Source organism: Daktulosphaira vitifoliae, unplaced genomic scaffold (genome assembly GCF_025091365.1).
Source record: "Daktulosphaira vitifoliae isolate Bord-2020 unplaced genomic scaffold, ASM2509136v1 Scaffold_1, whole genome shotgun sequence".
In the NCBI taxonomy this organism is placed as follows: domain Eukaryota; kingdom Metazoa; phylum Arthropoda; class Insecta; order Hemiptera; family Phylloxeridae; genus Daktulosphaira; species Daktulosphaira vitifoliae.
Genome location: NW_026099572.1, coordinates 57,420,991 through 57,439,691, shown reverse-complemented (window position 1 = coordinate 57,439,691; position 18,701 = coordinate 57,420,991). Strand labels below are relative to the sequence as shown.

The 18,701-nt window shown below is 31.4% G+C and overlaps 2 protein-coding genes across 4 annotated transcripts; one reads left to right on the top strand and one right to left on the bottom strand.

The window, feature by feature from the left end:
- Positions 1-262: 262 nt before the first annotated feature.
- On the top strand, positions 263-3,923 carry LOC126895271 (U6 small nuclear RNA (adenine-(43)-N(6))-methyltransferase). Of its 2 annotated transcripts, none has more exons than XM_050666953.1 (7): positions 263-481; positions 546-762; positions 818-958; positions 1,018-1,162; positions 1,746-2,031; positions 2,089-2,422; positions 3,597-3,923. In XM_050666953.1, exons 1-6 carry the CDS (start codon positions 377-379, stop codon positions 2,419-2,421), a joined length of 1,227 nt encoding a protein of 408 aa, XP_050522910.1. In that variant the 5' UTR covers positions 263-376; the 3' UTR covers position 2,422; positions 3,597-3,923. The 2 variants fall into 2 exon arrangements, with proteins under 2 accessions (XP_050522910.1, XP_050522909.1); XM_050666952.1 differs by having other exon boundaries at positions 265-481; positions 1,018-1,237.
- LOC126895267 (TNF receptor-associated factor 4) lies at positions 3,093-17,454 on the bottom strand. Of its 2 annotated transcripts, none has more exons than XM_050666946.1 (7): positions 17,436-17,454; positions 5,488-5,589; positions 5,171-5,425; positions 4,769-4,996; positions 4,562-4,706; positions 4,202-4,476; positions 3,093-3,716 (listed from the first exon to the last, which is right to left on the bottom strand). In XM_050666946.1, exons 2-7 carry the CDS (start codon positions 5,557-5,559, stop codon positions 3,516-3,518), a joined length of 1,176 nt encoding a protein of 391 aa, XP_050522903.1. In that variant the 5' UTR covers positions 5,560-5,589; positions 17,436-17,454; the 3' UTR covers positions 3,093-3,515. The 2 variants fall into 2 exon arrangements, with proteins under 2 accessions (XP_050522903.1, XP_050522902.1); XM_050666945.1 differs by lacking the exon at positions 17,436-17,454 and adding an exon at positions 11,522-11,910.
- Between the last annotated feature and the right edge of the window lie 1,247 nt (positions 17,455-18,701).

Here is an 18,701-nt window from a genome sequence, read left to right as displayed (position 1 = left end):
TTTTATCTTTGATAAGGGGAAATGAAAACTATTATGCTAGCTTTTATCAATATTAATTTTTTTATGATATAATTCTTTGAAAAGTATTTTTTGTCTGAAAAATTAAATATTGATTACAATTTCACTCGGAAGATCTTTTTCAATACCTATAATGAATATTTAAAAAATAATGCTATAATAAAATTATTTTCAAATAAATAATTTAGAATGATGTTCTTTGAAATTAATCTAATCAATTGATAAGAGTTGAGTATTATTGATAATATGTAGCGCGAGTTGATAATAAAAAATAAGTACAATGTATTTTTTTTAATTTTTCTTTAATTAAATATAAAATATCATTTCCTTATTTTCAAACGTTAATAAATATAATAAAATGCCACCCCACAGATTTATGCATCCTAGAAATTTATACAAAATCAGACCAAACTTTAAAGAATTAGCTGAAGAATATCCTGAATTTAGAAAATATGCTACTACTGTTTGTATTTATGACTTTTTTCACTTGTACTTACTTTAAAGAAATTTGTTAAAAACGTTTTTAGACTTTAAATGGAAAAGTTACTTTTGATTTTGAGAATCCTGATGGATTACGTGTTTTGACTATAATTTTGTTAAAAAAAGATTTTGGCTTAGATGTTGATTTACCATCTGGTAAATTAGTACCAAGAATACCATTAAGACTAAACTACCTTTTATGGATTGAAGATTTATTAAACTTGAATAATACTAATTCATTTAATACCAAAGGAATAGATATAGGTGAGTAAAAATAATTGATTTTCTCTTAGCAATTAATTTTTTGATTTTATTTTAGGTACTGGTGCATCATGTATTTATCCACTATTAGCAGCCAAAAAGTTTGGCTGGTCCATGGTTGGTACAGATATCAATAAAGAATCAATTGAAACAGCACTTAAAAATGTGGTAAAAAATAATCTTCAATGTAAAATCAATGGTATAAATTATTTTGATAAATAATTGCAGCTATCCAAATTAAATATTTTAATTGATTAGTATTAGAAGTATCGGAATGGGATGGACTTCTACCAGTAAAAGAAAATGAACACTATGATTTTTGTATGTGTAATCCTCCATTCCATTGTCAACAAACAACATGTTCTGATGATGAAGATAATAATACTGGATCTTCCTGTGAAATGTATACAGCTGGTGGTGAAGTTGACTTTATTAAAAAAATTATTACTGAGAGTGAAAGATTACAAAATTCTATTAGGTACCTAATACTTCTTAAGAACTAAACAGCTCAAATACGGTAGACATTAACTTTTAGTTAATAAACCAGTACAATTTATCTCACTTTATTATTGCAACTAAGGGTAGATTTAGTGATGGTATTGCAGAATCATCATGGGTTGGTTGATTGTAGATTAGGCCATCACCATCAAAGGAAGCCTTTCTCAAATTTTCGTTCTAATTGCATCTGTGGCTAGAGGTGTAAGAGATAAACCCCAAGCTTTAACAAACCCTACACAATGTAGAAGATCTAAAATTATTCATTCTTTATAAAAAAAAAATATTAAGGGCACCACAAAATTGTTTCGCACAAGGCATTGTAATTTTTAGCACTTGTCTTGGAAATAGAACTAATAATTATTAAATTATTAAATCAAGAAATATATGTAATATATTTCTTATTAATCTGGGACTAAAATTTTTTATTTATTACTGCATTTAAAATTTGTAATTATTATTCATAATTCAATGATTATGTATTTTTTTAGTATTTATACTACCATGGTTGGCTATAAGTCATCATTAAGTCCTTTGAAAAAAGAACTAGTCAACATTGGAGCCAATAGTATTGCCAAAGCTACTTTTTTTCAAGGCCAAACTGCACGTTGGGGACTTGCTTGGACATTCCATTCAGATATCAAATTAATCAATTTTATGCCTAACATAGAGTTTCAAAAAAATTCATTAAAACCACCCCTGTCATTTTCTCTTTCAAGTACATATAATACTGATAGTGCCATTTATAAATTAAATGAACTATTTTCAAATTTAAAGGTAATTATATTTATTAAATAAATGAAAAATTATTTTTATTAATATTTTGAGTTATAGTTGATTGTTTCTCCTTATAAATTATTGAAAAATAAAGATATTTTATACCAAGCTGATATTAAAGCATTCGAAAATACATGGCATCATCAAAGACGAAAAAGACGAATGGAACAGAGGTTAACAGACAAAAGACAAAAAAAGGAAAACAATATGTATAATGAGTCAGAATTTAATCAATCCTCAGAACCTCATAAAGATAATAAAAAAATTTTATTTGAAGCTACTCTAGTTTTAAGAACTAATGACAATATTTGGATTGACATGTTACATTTAAATGGTGATAGGAACAATTCATATCAAGTATTTCAGTTACTAAAAAATCTTTTTGCTTAATGTAAGTATAAGATAAGTTGACATTAATTTTAACTTCTTGAGCTAATAATATTTTTCATGAATAATACTATATAAAAAAAAAAACGGTAGCACAGTGGGGTCGCGGCATAGTGGAGACATTGCATAGTTGGGTTCAGTCTAGATTTAATCTGACAGTGATTAAAATCACTATCATAAGAAACGCTTCGATGCAAATCTGTAGATAGTGATTAATTTTAAAAAATTGTTGGATAATTGCAAAAGCAACATCAACTTCTATTAAAATAAAATACAAAACCCATAATTTTCATACAAAAATAGCATATTTTTGAATATGGTAGCCATTTGCGTATAAAAATTTTTTTTTTTCATTTTGTAGTACATAAAATAAGCTTTAATTTTATATATGTTTAAAGGACGCAGTATTTCCGGAACATTATCAAAAATCAAGTTGAAAAAGTTATTTTTTGTAAAAAAATTACTATTTTAAATTCCCTCAGTGAGCAGAATAAGTGTTAGATTTTCAAAAAAAATTATATCAAATGAAAGGGAAATATCTAAGGTTTCAATACAAAAAAATATTATTTTTATTTGTTCATTTTTGAAAAAGTTATGGCAGTTTTAAGTACAAAAAACNTAATTTTAACTTCTTGAGCTAATAATATTTTTCATGAATAATACTATATAAAAAATATATATAAATACATATATATTTATATTTATATAATTATACTATATTGTGAACAACAAAAAATTTAAGTGTATTATATAACTTGTATTAATTAAAATGCTTTTAAGCTTATTTCACTGTTTTGGTACAACATTGAAAAAAATTTATGAAATATACTAATATATAGAAAAGAAAAGAAATAAAATATAACTAATAGTACTTCAAAAAGATAAAGAAAATTAAGAAAATAAATATAAACTTCAATTAAATTTATACAAAAAGAATCAACATAAACAGTCAAATAGTTTGTACATTGTCAAAATAAAAGTAATATAGCCTTTACACATACTGTGGCTTTAAACAGAATGAGATCAAAATAAAAATATACATAAAATATAGTGTTAATAACATAATAATTGAATATTTGACTGTAAAAAGAATCAATTTAAACAGCAATTATTTTGCTAGGGTCAACTTTGATGCGAAGAAATAATACATTATCTTTAATGAACTGTCTTTTTTTCAGTAAAGTGTCATGTGAAACAAATTTTGGGAATCCAAATCCAAGACAATCTGGTTGTGTACTTGGTCGTTGAAAATTTTCCCATGACGGATCTGGTACAAAACTTTCAACAATGTTGCATGGCTATAAAAAAATTCATATGAATTAAAAACATTATTCTTTAACTTATAAATCGATAATCAATGTGTACATCAATCATATGTATATATTTTTTAATTTAATATCAACTAAAAATGTTTTGTTTTTTGTTACAAAAAATTTAAATTACTTATATTTTTTATATTCTGTATAAAAAAAAATAAGCAGAATGAATAAGTCAAATAATTTATATTCTTCCAATAGTTGACATTTTATCGTATTTCACTCGTATTACTGTTCCTTATTTTAAGATTAGACGTAAAAAAAAAAGTTATTAAAAAGGTATTTAAAAAACAAAAATTAAACATTTTAGAATCTCATAGAATATTATGAACTCATGACTAAAAGTGATGTTTGTTAATTTGTATGTATAACATTTTCAACAAACTATTACAATGAAAGCTTTTTTTTTTCATTGTATCCTAAGACATCCTATTAATTAATTCATAATATTAATAAAATTTTAATACCTTTTCACTTTGATCAAACAATGTAAATGCAACGGAATGTGAAAAAGGCCATTTTAATAGGGCATCAAATTCTCCTGGTAATATTTTTATATAGACTGATACATGAGTGTTTTCACCAGAACCATTACCATTCAAAAATACAGATGCTTGCAACTTATATCCAAACTGACTGGTATAAAATGGAGAACTAATCAATTCAATGCCATCACCACACAACTTATGTTGACCTTCTTCAATTTTCTCGAGTACATCCCCGATTTTCCAGATTAATGTGCCTTTATTAAACAAAAATTATGATAAAATAGCTCGTTTAAAACATACGAATTGTCTAATTCGTTCTTTAATTTCATGAATACTTGCCTGATTGGTTGACGGCCAAATTGTTAATGACTTTTTTCATGGACACAATCTGTTGTTGTTGCTTAGCTACCATCGAACACATTAATACCATGTGTTGTTGATTAGCTTCATCCATATGAGCATCCATAGGTTTTCCCTTAGAAGCCTAATAATCAATTGAAAAGTTGTTTAATATTTTTATAATTACAAAAAAATTTATCTAATTACCTTAAAACGACACCCTACATCTTTGAAAACACAAGATTGCAACATTGAGTTACAAGTAAGCTTAATATGGTGTTCAAGATCTTCACGGGCTACTGTTACAATCTCACATCTGTTAGGGCACGAAACAGGGAATCGCGGGCATGACGTTAAATGTGAATTCATCGTATCAGCCACAAACTGTCGCCCACAATGACGACAAGGCAGCAGTCTTTTTGAACATTCAGTCACCTAAATTTACCATGTTAAATTAGACTATTTAAAGTTATTTTACTAACATTTATAGTTATGCAGGGCGTTCAGTAAGCAAAGAAATGGTTTTTCTATTGTTCTCGTTTGTATTGATCTATTTCCTTATTAACTAAACACATTGTATATTAACAATTAATTCATAAAACAAATTACCTTATGCTTAGCCAACATTCTCCTAGGAATCTTAACTCCACACTTGGCTTCACAATGGATTGGCTCTACGGGGCACGTTCGGCTATGCTCTTCACCAGCCACTTCGCCTTTCATTTCTCCATTGCAATAGTCACATTTGATTAGACGATCAATGCACGTGTACCTCACGTGGTCGTCCATCAATATACGAGCAATTTGAGCACCACAGTGATTCGTACAAGGAATCGCATCAAACTTACAAGTTTGTAAATGACCCTAGTGTAACAAAATGTTAGTATCTAGTTTTTCATAAAATCATTTCTAAAAAAGTATCTTACCTTTAAACGTTTAAGTTGATCGGACCATTTGCATCCTTCCTTGTGGTGTATACAATACACGGTAGAAGCCATAATATCTTTTTCCTTTTCATTGTCAGATGCCTACAAAATAATTAAGAGTCAACATAGGTCTAAAATAATTTTAATCGTTCATAATTGCTAAATTATTTATAGGTGCCTGGGAATAACTAATATAGGCGGTCACAAAATGCATCCCTAAAGGAATGAGTACACATTTAATATTAATTCTATTCTGATTAAGCATTATAGTTAACACGGCAACAGATGGGCAAAACCGATTGACGGATTTTTGCAATACCCAAAATGGGCCTGCGGTCGTCACTGAGAGACGTTTCTAAAAAAAAAACTGTGACAATCAGAATTATTTTTGCTTTCTTTCGTATTTAAGACATGGAAGGACGTGCCCAGCCGATAGACAATAGAACGTGTTACATTATTTACAGAACATGTGTGCTTCGTACACACAATGGGGTCGCCTATGATGAGTTCACCATATGTTTGTAGAATGTAATAACTGCACCGAACCGAAAACGATATTTGTTCCCTTCGCAGTGGGATATCGTACGGAACTGCTAACATCAAACATATGTGTTGGCGACCCAAGTACAAAATGCCCTCTGACACGAAAATTCTTTTATTAGACACGTCGAATGCCTTTAAGAGTATATATACATACACAACAACATAAATTCGAAACAAGTACTAAGTTCCAAATCGTGTCGAAATCGGATGATCCTTTCCACTCCATTTGTTATTCAGTAGCCGTTAAAACAATATACATGACAAGATATACATATATGAGAAATGACTACGGAAAAAAGTAAAACCGCAAGAATCGATTAAACTCAGCTTGAAAGGATTTCCCATGTTTATCGTTGAGCGGACAGTGTGTACACCCGACCGATCTCGGTAGCAACAATAACGTTCTCACGATGTCAGTCTCTATAGATCGGTATAGCTCAATCTCTAAGTAACTGGTGTAGTAAAAAGTCATATCACTTATTAGATTACACCCATCAGCGAATTAACTTCACTTTAAACCCGTCTAAATTACTCAGTTATGTTCACTCTTTTTTTTTTTTTAGTAATCCAATCCTCCTATTTTGTTTGAAAAGTCACCGACATTTTTTTATTCTCGGACATTATTTCTGTAAATCAAAACGTGCAACATATAATAATGTACTGATATTTGACTTCTCCAGCTTTTTTATCGCGGTATAAGCATTTGTGTATTCTTGAAATTGATTAATTCAATATTTATACAATCTCCAAATTTCTTTAATAAATTTTGATAAACAATGATTTGAAATTATAGTGTCCAAGAGAATAAGTTGTAGATTCAACCCTGTTATTTTGAGTTTTTTCTACGTGGCAGATGATCAAATGCACAATAAAACACATTCTCATTGCAGTAATAACGTGTTTCATTGACTTGCATAGAAACTTCATAAGGGATAATCGATATGATGCAACGGCTGTAAGTTAACATTGGCTTACACGTAAAAATCATTTTACTGGATCCGTGTGCGCGTCAAGCAAGGTTGAGCACGCCAGAGAAACCCAACTAAACCAGGTGTGATTCCTTCGATCGTTATGTGTCGTTGACGTCCAGCAAGGAGTATTTCGAAAAGGATATACGCATGGTGAAGCTTAGGGAGACCTCCTATAAATGTTACGGTCATCGAAGCACACCTGCTCTTCGTATGAGGCGACAGCAGCTGCGGTCTTGCGGCGTAGATACATATCGTTCAAATTGAGAGAGTTAAAAAAAAAACTCTCAGTGTAGGTTCCGTTTAATTATTTTTTACATGTGTAAGTCGTGATATTACAAAATGAGACTAGCTACGCGATTGCCTATTTTTGAGCTTATTCGTCAACTCCAGACGTTAGTCATATCGACTTTATCATATTTTAACGTGGCACCCGTAAAACCAAACAACTTGGATTCATCAGTAGAACCACGTCGGAACTCGAGTCGAGGATACGTCATGGGGGTATATTGTCCACAATGTTTTTGTCATTAGATTGCCGGATAACAATAATTAGCGTATCATTTTCTTATTTCTATCTTTTACTGGCTTTGTATAAAAACATAATGTATTAACATATACACATCGTTAACTTGTAACTCCACAATAGAATAATATCAAAGATCATTAGTCAACCACGCAGACCGTGTTATTTTGACAGCATCACTAAGATGCATATGTATGTACTTATTATTATTGTACGTTTTCTTTACGTATCGAATTCGTCCCATTGAACGCGTTGCGCGCGTACATAAATTATATTTTCGACCAAAAACGCTTAACAAAAAATTGTCTGACCTCCCGATAACATATTTCCAGTCACATACTATTTTACACAACTACCACAATAATGCCAACGATATGAATTTATTTAGTCCGGCAGATGCGTACGTCCGTTTTGGGTACATTCCATTCGGGTTAGTATTTATTTTTTACACTTCACATAAGACGTGCGACAGATGCTTTCGAACAGCGATTAAGTGAATCCTCCACTGCACACGCGGTCGAGACCACGTTCGGCAGCTTTGTTGTTACGAAGGGTTCATAAGAATGATAACAAATGGTAAGATTAAGACCGATGCGAATAAAAAAAACCACTCGTGATGCAACGCACACGATAACGGTGTGCGAGTCGATGGGAGTCGCCAATAAACGATATGGAGAAGAATTAATTCGTTTTTTTTTTAATCACTTAGCAGTTAACTCGAATCTTAATAGATGATAATTAATAGTATTAACTACTGATGATGTAGAAATCGTATCCAACGCCATTTACGGCAATTGTCTGATGGGTCGAGTCCGTCGCAATAAGTTATGTGTTATGACAGTTGAGAGGCTCAATCGAATGGAAGCCGCGCGAGAGGAAGTAGATCGATTTTCATAGGGTTCAACGCGGAAATAAACTTAACACATATTTTAATAGATAATTACTTATATTTGTAATGTGACGAAACTGTAATCTCTCGCACTAAAAAAAAATAACTAATTAATTAAAAATGACTGCGCAATGAGTTTTAGAAACCACCCGAAATTTCAATTGAAAATTGACCGGTTTAAATTAGAACTGCTAACTCGGACCGTACACGGTCCAAGAACATATAGGTGAGTAACTTTTCGGATCTCCTTCTAAAAATTAGCCCAGTTCACTAACGAACCGTCACGAACGTGAACAGCGATTCTGCGCGGCAACGTTACCGTAAGTTTACCGTGCGAGTGGATAATTACTTTCGAATTAACGAGCTCCTCTTGCATAAGGTTAGTTTACTATCGTTGAATTTATTGTNCGATTTGGGCGCGATTCTGCATGGCAACGTTTACCGTGCGAGTGGATAATTACTTTCGAATTAACGAGCTCCTCTTGCATAAGGTTAGTTTACTATCGTTGAATTTATTGTACTTTGGTAACGCCGTAAGACGAACGTTGTGCTGCCCGACAACCGGTCGGTTACGCGTTTTCATATTTCCACCGACACCCGTTGGCCATAGGGCTGTGCGATTATATCACATCAACAACAGCAATGATAACAACGCACACAATAAAACCCTAATGAGCTTAATACACGTGAACCCGCCGTCTGATACAATACCGTATATGGATTTTTATAATATATTTACTCAGCCGTGGCACTCTTGTACCGTGAAAATCATTTGCTCGTTTCACATATGATTTATATTAACACATCTGGTACGCCGCCGTTGTAGCCAAACAGCCTGATCCGCCAACTCGAATCAAATTTACATAGCGTTTTCGTGCAAACTGGCTCGACGCAACCCGCCGCCGAATCGTACTGTCCCGGGGCTTTTCTATTTTACTAATCGTCGTCATCCAACGATTACTTCATATTCTAATATACGTTTGTTTTTCGCACATAAAAATAAAAACCTATCGTTTACTTACTCCCAAAAGTGTCTACATTTGTGGACACCGGCAAGAAAAAACTTTACATTTAAATTTTAAACGCCTGATTTTAAATTCAAATAAAAGCGCGACTACCATAAAATTGTTAACAGGTTTATTTTTAATTTATAAGCGAACAAAAAATGTAAAGAAGTGTATAAACGAGATTTGTGGGCGCCGCACAGCTCTCGAAAGTCATTTTTCAATAATTCAATTTCTACACTCAATTGTCACTTCAGTGCACCCGCTTTTATTTGTTTAATTTCATTTTATCAGTGACAAGCGAATTGCAACAGATTTTCTTCGCCCCCCCCCCACCATTTCCCCTATTTCTCGGTAAAATTTCATTAGCGGCCGCATTCGCCCGGACCATATACAAAATACGATTGTATGCAAATGCGAAGGTGAATTAACAATAATCGCTGCACACCACGTTTCATTGTTGTTCAAAATGAAGTGTTTTATTTTTGTTGTTATTTCACTATATATTATTATCATACATTATTTCAAGCAACAGTTTTAGTAATTTGTTAGTCGTCGATCATAATATTAAGCATTTGCTACACAATCGTATTGTTGTCAGATGCGTTTGTGTAGTCGGTTGTTACATGTACTTGTTTAGTCTGTTGCCCAAAGCCCATTTGGTTTGCCAAGAAAAATAAAATTGTACTACAGTCACTACACGAAACATGTCCTACAGACGAACAAATGCAATATTAAATACAAATTCTATTTTGTTATTATTTCAAGCCAATAGTTCAATTGAAAGATTACGTTTAAACGTTTTTGTGCAAAAAATAAAAAACGAATCGATAAAAATCAATTAACTAAAAGGAGTGACGGCGTTTCGGCTAATGTGATTAAAGGCGGGTCGCTTTTTGCAAAAACTGTCACAACATTAAATGAAAATATTTCCAAAGTTCTACTTTTTAGTTTTGAATTATAATCTCCGAAATAAAATCCATTAACGATCAAATACATTTTACTTTACTAGTGACATTTACATACAATTGTTTAAAACGCCTTTATCTCATTAATACATTCGTTTATGTGTATTCCTCGCCGTGTACAACTACTTCCACGTGACTTGTATTTTTTCGTCAATAAATATGTTAAGATCTTTGTGGACAAACCTGTATTGGCGACTGTCGGTAATTTCTAAAACGACCAATTCGCACGGTGCGGTACTATGTTTTTATTATTTTTTTACTGTTATATGGGCTAACTAATTGGAAGCTAAGCTGCAACGGTCTTAACTTCTTGTTGTTTTTCAACTACAAGGTAAGCCACAAAAGTGAACACGGAAATCTCGAAGAGATGTTATGTGCAAACTTTTACCTCATTAGAAAAAAAAAAAATCACAAATACCAAAGGGAAAATCGCGATGACATTTACAAAAGTTACTTTCGTGGCAAGTTCTTCACAACAACTGTCATAATACCTTTTACGCCGTTGCGCAACGAAAAATCGGTCTAAAACGAATGGAGTTATTAATACTGTTAGGTATATTATTGTTATGAATGTAAATAAAATGATATCGTGATATTTTGTAAAATATACAGCTAATGTAATATCTTTAGCCGCATACTTGAGCACTCGCTTGTGATAAAAAAAGCAATATCCAATAAATTATACTCGACTTGAAAGAGCAAATACTTAAAAATATGGATACTCGGCCGAGTACTGATTTATTAATTAAATGAAAATTTACTCTAAACTACTAGAGAAAAGTGGAACGGATAATTATATTAATATTAGCTAAAAACATGACCCGTAAGTCGTATTCGAAGTCATAAAGTTGTCATAAAAGAGAGAATAGATATTATGAATATTAAACCAAATGACGTGTTGCGCACGAATATGTATCGTGAACATTATTAAGAATTGAAACATGAAAAATAATTTCCTTAAAAGTTCCTAATAGTGAAAATACAATAAATCACTCAAGTCTTACTACACTTTTTTTTCAATTAAGTATGCAATACTTTATATAATCTCATCAAACTGTTCTTCGAAAATAGATCTTTTAGAGTTTTCAAGTTATGGTAATGAAAGAAAAAAAAACGCTATTTTTAAACGAACTTACATCAGGTGAAGATATGGGAGTCTTGTCTTTTATTGGCGTGGCGGGTGGTGCGAAAATGTTGCACGAGGACGTGTTAATGGATGTAGTAATGCTGTGCTTAGACGCCTTGTTGGGCGAGTTCCGGGATGGAAAACTCAGAGTTTTGGTCCACAGTGCCAGGCTGCGTCCCATGTCGATATGAAAAGTTAAAGAAAAATTTCAAATTGCAATAAAATCAAAAAAATAAACCAAACACACGATTTTGTCGTCAACGGGACAACTACACGATTCGAGTACTTGGACAGCGCGAGCGGAAAAGACGACGGACGAAACGCGACTGACCGATTGAACAACGTTAGTGGCGGCGGCGGTTGCGACCGGTGCGAAAGGATCAACGGCGGCAGCAGCTGTTTCCCACCTCCGTCGGCCACGGCGTGCAGTTGCCCTGCTGCAGGCGCCGCCGTGGTCCCCTGAAACCTGTGCGGACTTGTAGCCACACGTCTTATCTCCGCTCTTTTCCAGTGTCGTTTGTTATTGTTGTCGTTTGTAATGTTATTGCACTTTTCTCACCGCGTCCTTGACCGTATACATGTCACAAAGTATAAAGAATTATTTTTTCATATTTTAAAAAAGCACATAACTCTTTGGTGTATTCAATATTATACGGACAAATAACGACTAAACAACATACATTTACCCGCACGGCAAAAATGTGAACCGTGTTATTATCCAATCGTGCCCACATTACAAAATTAATTATTTATCTATCGATAATAAGTAGAACACATGATGTGTAGGTCGATTTCTCGCATACATTTGGCGCACATAAAATTTGTTTTACCTAAAGGACAAAATTCTAGTTTAGTATTGGAATAATATTTGACATGCAAACATTGGTATACATATTTTATTAATTTTAAAAAGTGCTCGAAAATTTAAAAATCCGCAATATTCTTTTTTTGTATATTTGCGTTGTATTGAAAATGTACATCATGTTGTACTTAACTTTTATTTGATGAAAAATATTTTCATCGATTTAAGGCTAAGAATAGTATGTGAATTGCAATAAAATTTAGGTATTGATTATTTCAACACGCAATACGACTTAAATTATTAAATAAACAAATATTCAGTTGTAAATGAAACATAAAACTAAAAAATGTAATAACATTTACTAGACACGTACATTTTAATGTAACACATGTCGTGACCACTAATATTAAATATTGCGTTCATACACGTTGGAGATTTTTTATAAAAATAGTCAAAAATTATTTTCTTATTAAATTTTTATTTTTATTTTTTTCATTTGAATTTACTCTAAATAACAAACAACTACAAATTTACATAAAATCAAACCATCACACGAGTCATTTAATGTTTCATCACTACTTTTGTATTGTCTACAACATTTCTTTGAATCGTTTAGGTCGGCAATAGGTAAAGGTTCAATTATTGTACCGAATCACACCGTGTTCTAATCGAAACTAATCAAATACAGTTAATAAGGTGAACCTGGTACAACTGGTCATTACAGTTTCTTTAACTGCGTCGAATGGCTGACGCATTCTCTTGCGTCCATTTAATTTGTATAATTTTTGTACTTATAGTGTAAGGTGACCTAACTTAAGTCTAATTTCAATAAAATTATTTAAAAGACTAAAGAATACCAGTTCATAAAAAAAGTTAGAACGTACGATTTATGTGATTCAAATTTCTTAAAAAAAAAAAAAAATTTACTTATTTATAAACACACGATAAAAAAATGACTTAAAAATCAAAATTTTAAAATTTCTCGAGTTCAATCACATTAAATTTCTTAGTAAATTAACATTATGTTAAATAAGTAATTTTATAAACAGGATATGAATTTACCTAAACCAACAAAAATGTTGTTTTATAGAAAATAATTTTAACATTGTTAATCGTCGATGCANGACAAAAATGTTTTTTTATAGAAAATAATTTTAACATTGTTAATCGTCGATGCAAGCGTGCACAATTTTCTCAGATATTTTTTTTCAATTGAGCACATATATATTATAATTGTTCAATACAATATATGTTATCCGTACTATACTATTATATATTTTATTATACAATAAAATAATAGGTGTGAAAATGGTTTAAATGTGTTTTAATNAACAAAAATGTTGTTTTATAGAAAATAATTTTAACATTGTTAATCGTCGATGCAAACGTGCACAATTTTCTCAGATATTTTTTTTCAATTGAGCACATATATATTATAATTGTTCAATACATTATATGTTATCCGTACTATACTATTATATATTTTATTATACAATAAAATAATAGGTGTGAAAATGGTTTAAATGTGTTTTAATTAATCTTAAAGAATCCGGACAGATTTGAACTCTCATTATGTACTTTCAATTATGTAATTAAGTTCATAAACAAATAAGTCAACGACCGAATAATCTTAAAAAAAATGAATTATAAGACGACAATAGCTCAGACAATAACACAATTGAGTTATACGAACCGGATTGATTGTTATTCGACCATAACAGCTCGTTCACGTGTATTAAGAGTTTAAAAAAATGGATTTTACACACAAATCGTCTAGTCTAAGCATTTATCAATAACTTATTACAATAATTAAAATGTATTTGAATGTTATAACGTCCGAACTATTCAGGTGGAACTCGGACAAGAACATTTTTGTAATTAAAATTCATCATTGATTTTCATACTTGACATTTTGTGTCAACTGTGGTCCCACGAGATTTGACCATTTTGAGTTAACACGAACCTCACGGTGCGTACAAACGTACAGATGTCACCAATAGAAATGGCGTATGTTTCACACTATAAGTCGATGGTATTCAGTAGTTGGCGGGACTAGAAGCGTTGTGTTTATGCACAAAGTAGCATAATAAATGTAAGAAACAGGTTTTAGGAGTTGTGTCCTTTATAACGATATCCGCGTCCTTGCCTCGGGCAAAGCGGTCGCAGTCGCCCAAGTGTTTGTGGAGTAATATAAAAACAATAACACTATATTACAACGTGTCTTTTCTACATACACATGTCTCCTGTTGGGTACTTGTATTATTAGTGTTTTAGTATCACTAGTTACTATTATCTCCCCGACCCTAGGGAACGGCATTTCGAGTAGTTCCGGTCAACCATCAAGAGTTGACGCACCACGTGCACAAATCAAAAAGTAAATATAATACCACGACGAAGAGTATTTTTCAACGTTTTACACGTACTTGGGTTCTCATAAAAAACAACTATCCTATTCGACAGTGTATCAATCTAATGTACAGAGTGATTCATTTATCATAGACTGCTTAATTAATCAATAAATAAAAATAATATTGAGATTTTTTTTTTTTTATTTCTTTTTCGATGTATAAACTATTTTTTATATTAATCCTTTATAAGGGAAGATGTACTTTATGCATGAATTACTATTTTATTTAATAGTTAATAATCGAATTAAGAAAAGACTGGTCGATAACATTTTTTGGACCAATTTTTCAGAAGTTATTAACATTTCCATACTTTGTCGGGAGAGGATCGAGGCCGACATATGTTTAATGGTAAAAATGGTAGCACACGCCTATAATCTCCAGCCATCGTTATAAAATTTTAATAAACTCTAAAATACTGGTTCAAAAGTTGTTATCGAGCAGTCATTTTCTTAATAAGATCATTATCTATAAAATGTGTAAGTTAATTATGTGTTGCCATTTAAAAAAATTAAGCTGATACTCTTATAAATTATAAGGGATGTATACGAGAAATACTTTTATGGTCGATAAATTGAGAAAAACATCAAAAGAAACAAAAATACTTGAATATTATTTTTATTTTTCGATTAATTAAGTGGTTGGTGATAAATGAATCACTCTGTATGTGCGTTTCCATGAAAACCCTCATAATGTTTTACATTCTAGACCACATGCATAAGGGCTAAATATTATATAATTCGGTGCGTTTTATGAAGGGGAGAACAAATAAATGTAATTAATATTATTATTACTAGTTTGTTCGCTTTATCTTCAAACTATCCACCCACATGTAAATAATCGTAGCAATATTTTGTCGGGTTACGAACTAAAAAATACGACAGTTAAAAAGTATCGGCGAAATATAAAGTAAAAACATTTTGTTTGTTCATTAAAAACGCGGTATTATTTTTCGGCTGTCGTCGTACATCCGCCAGGCCTCTTCAAATCGATGGAATTGCTATTCCATAGACTAGATCTTTATCGGATCATGATCAAACGACGAATTTATCATCGAACGACGTTCGTATCGCCCACACGGGTTTAGGAGTTTCTCTTGACAACGTTTATTAGTGATAATCAACTAAATCTGTTCGAAACAAGGTCGCCTCGTTCTTTTTATTATACTGTAATATTGCAACTAATTAGGAGTATCCGTTTTCATCATGGGATTTGATATTTTATGCTGTATAATGTAACTTTGAGTACTATCAATAAAATAAAACTCCGTCGTATGGGCGGTCGGGATCTGTAAACAATATACGTTAAAACATACAAAACAAAAATGGCTTGGATTGCTATCACGAGACCGTACCCTAGACCGTTCTTGAACTCTCGACCTGGCAAAATACTGTGAAAACCTTAGGGCTTAGCCACAAGAGTATAGTACAATCGAATAAGAATATATAATTAGAAAAGAAGAATAATCGAATAACATTAATTTATATCGAAAATATGCAAATAATTAAACAAAATTCATTTATTTTTGTAAACGGTTTTGGCTATTCAACATTCTTTAGTGATTATTTGTTAAATGTACTTTGCTTATATTTTATTATAAAAATTATTCATTTTTTTTTTAATCGCATCAAATGCTATTTTTATTAATATTTAATATATTTTTATTTTGGCAGCTTTTTTCTGTATGCGCTCGAAACTTAATTCAACGTTGTGAATAAATTGACCGATGTTTCTTATAATTCAAGGTTTCGTGTTTTTTTTTAACCCCAGACAACGGATCACAGGAAGTGACGACCGGCTTCATCAGTCATGTTAATAATAATATGAAGTGTAGCCTAGCCCCGGACTATAAAAATTATTAAACTAATATGCACAACGTAGAGGGTAAGAACAGTGGTTACCGAATATAATGGCGTTGTAAAGTAATAATGTAAATGTACGAAGGTCGCTCAGCGGTTTGTATATATTTATTTTTCGTTGTTTTTTTTTTTTTTAACGAATACGCACGCCGGCACAATGTAATAAGACAATAGTACGAGGACGTTCGAGGACGTTGGCGGGAACGACGATGGGAAAAGCATTTCAGGAATTCGGTCCGACAGGAAACGTGTGAATTAGAAAACCGTTTTCAGTGGCGGTCTTACGCTTGTTTCCTGTAATTTTACTTAAATTCTATGCAAGTATTTTAATGATTTTGTAAGTTTGCAAAACAAAAACTAGTGAGTTATACACATCACACCACGAATACATAGTAACAAAAATGAGAAAGAAATTTCATATTTACTTAAAAGAGTGAGAATATCCGGAAATGAAAAAGTTACTCATAGATTTGTAGGGTAATTACAATTCAAAAATATTGTATTTCAAACTACGTAAAGAGTACTAGTAAGTACTGAAATTGAATTTTCAATAAAGGCAACTTTTTAATTGCCAAATAACTAATAGGAGAACAATAGTTTTCATTTAAAGGGGAGGTATTTACTGTTTTGTAGACCGTTTTTAAAGCGAATACTCCCAAAATATGAGGGCGAGCAATTAATAATAAATGATGAAGACGAAAAATGATCTGAGGGCAAGCGTAAAAATCAATAAAAGCAATTATTTCCTCTTTAGATACGCTTGAAAATCAACAAAAACCTATGTTTGTCTGACATGAAATTGAAGTATCTAATGGTATATCTAAACCAAAATAATTCCATGTAAAACACTTTTTTTACTTGTTTAAGGTGATGATATAGGTCGCTGTGAATATGAAGCGACTAGATGGAAACTGAATAGATCTGGATCGTATCGTTGTATACTTCATTGGATTTATTTTGTTTATGTCATTTGATCCTATGTCGTTATTTACATATTATAATAAATGAAACATTTCTGATTTGGTTCCGATTTGATCTTTTGACTCAGTCTCTAATCCGTATTCATTATTTTTTCCTTTTTGTACATCATCGTACGCTATTGTCCTGAAAAAAAAACATTTACGATATAATCTATACGGCTGCTTATCTATACTGATGGTATCTGATGACTCGGCTTTATATAATTTGACACCGAACAAACGACAATGCGGTAAGTCATATACGCGTTAAGAGTAGTACACGAAAACGAAACGCGGTCACTTTGTTCTTATGCAATGTGTACTTTGTACGAATGTCAACAAACCGTCTGAACTTCAGTGAACAAACAGATCCATGTACGTTTTATTACCATGCACATTCCTGTTCATCATCATCATCTCATATTGTGCGTTATAAAATATACAGAATGTTCAGTAAGTAAGGAAACAGGTTAATTGTCACAAACAATGAGAACAATAGAAACCGTTTCCTTGCTTACTCAACACCCTATACAATTAACCAACCATGTAATTTATAGCCAAATAATCTTTGTCGATTACAATAAAACCATAAACATTGCGAAGGTCAATATTGGTTTGGAATTTTTTTTCATCTATTCAATCTTGGCTAATAAAAATTAACTATACGTGCAAAAAAAAACATATGCATAAGACTTTTCTATAAATTTATTAGCAAAATATCCCCATGTCACAAACATTATATTCGATCGTAGTTTGCATGTATATAAACGTTAGTAAATATTCACATGTATCTTACCATACCATAAACAAATTGGCAGTTAAGATTTCTATTAGTATAGAACATGAGAAATGCGATCATAACAAATTAATTAAATTTATAATTGACAACAGATCTGGATTAAGGCAGTATTTTCAGTAAAATTTTTTTTTTATCAATTATTATCTAGAGCCACGAATTGCTTAATAATGTCAAGATTCAACGCATTTAATCTTTATATTATTTGTCTTGCTGGTGTCTACTATAATATGACTTAACTAATGACAATTAATCACTTGCCTATAAGAATTGTGAAATTTAAAAAATAAATTGCTGTGCTATAGATTGTATGTCAATGTCAATTAGATCTTTATCTTTATATCCTGATATAAAGTTAAAATTGTCTCC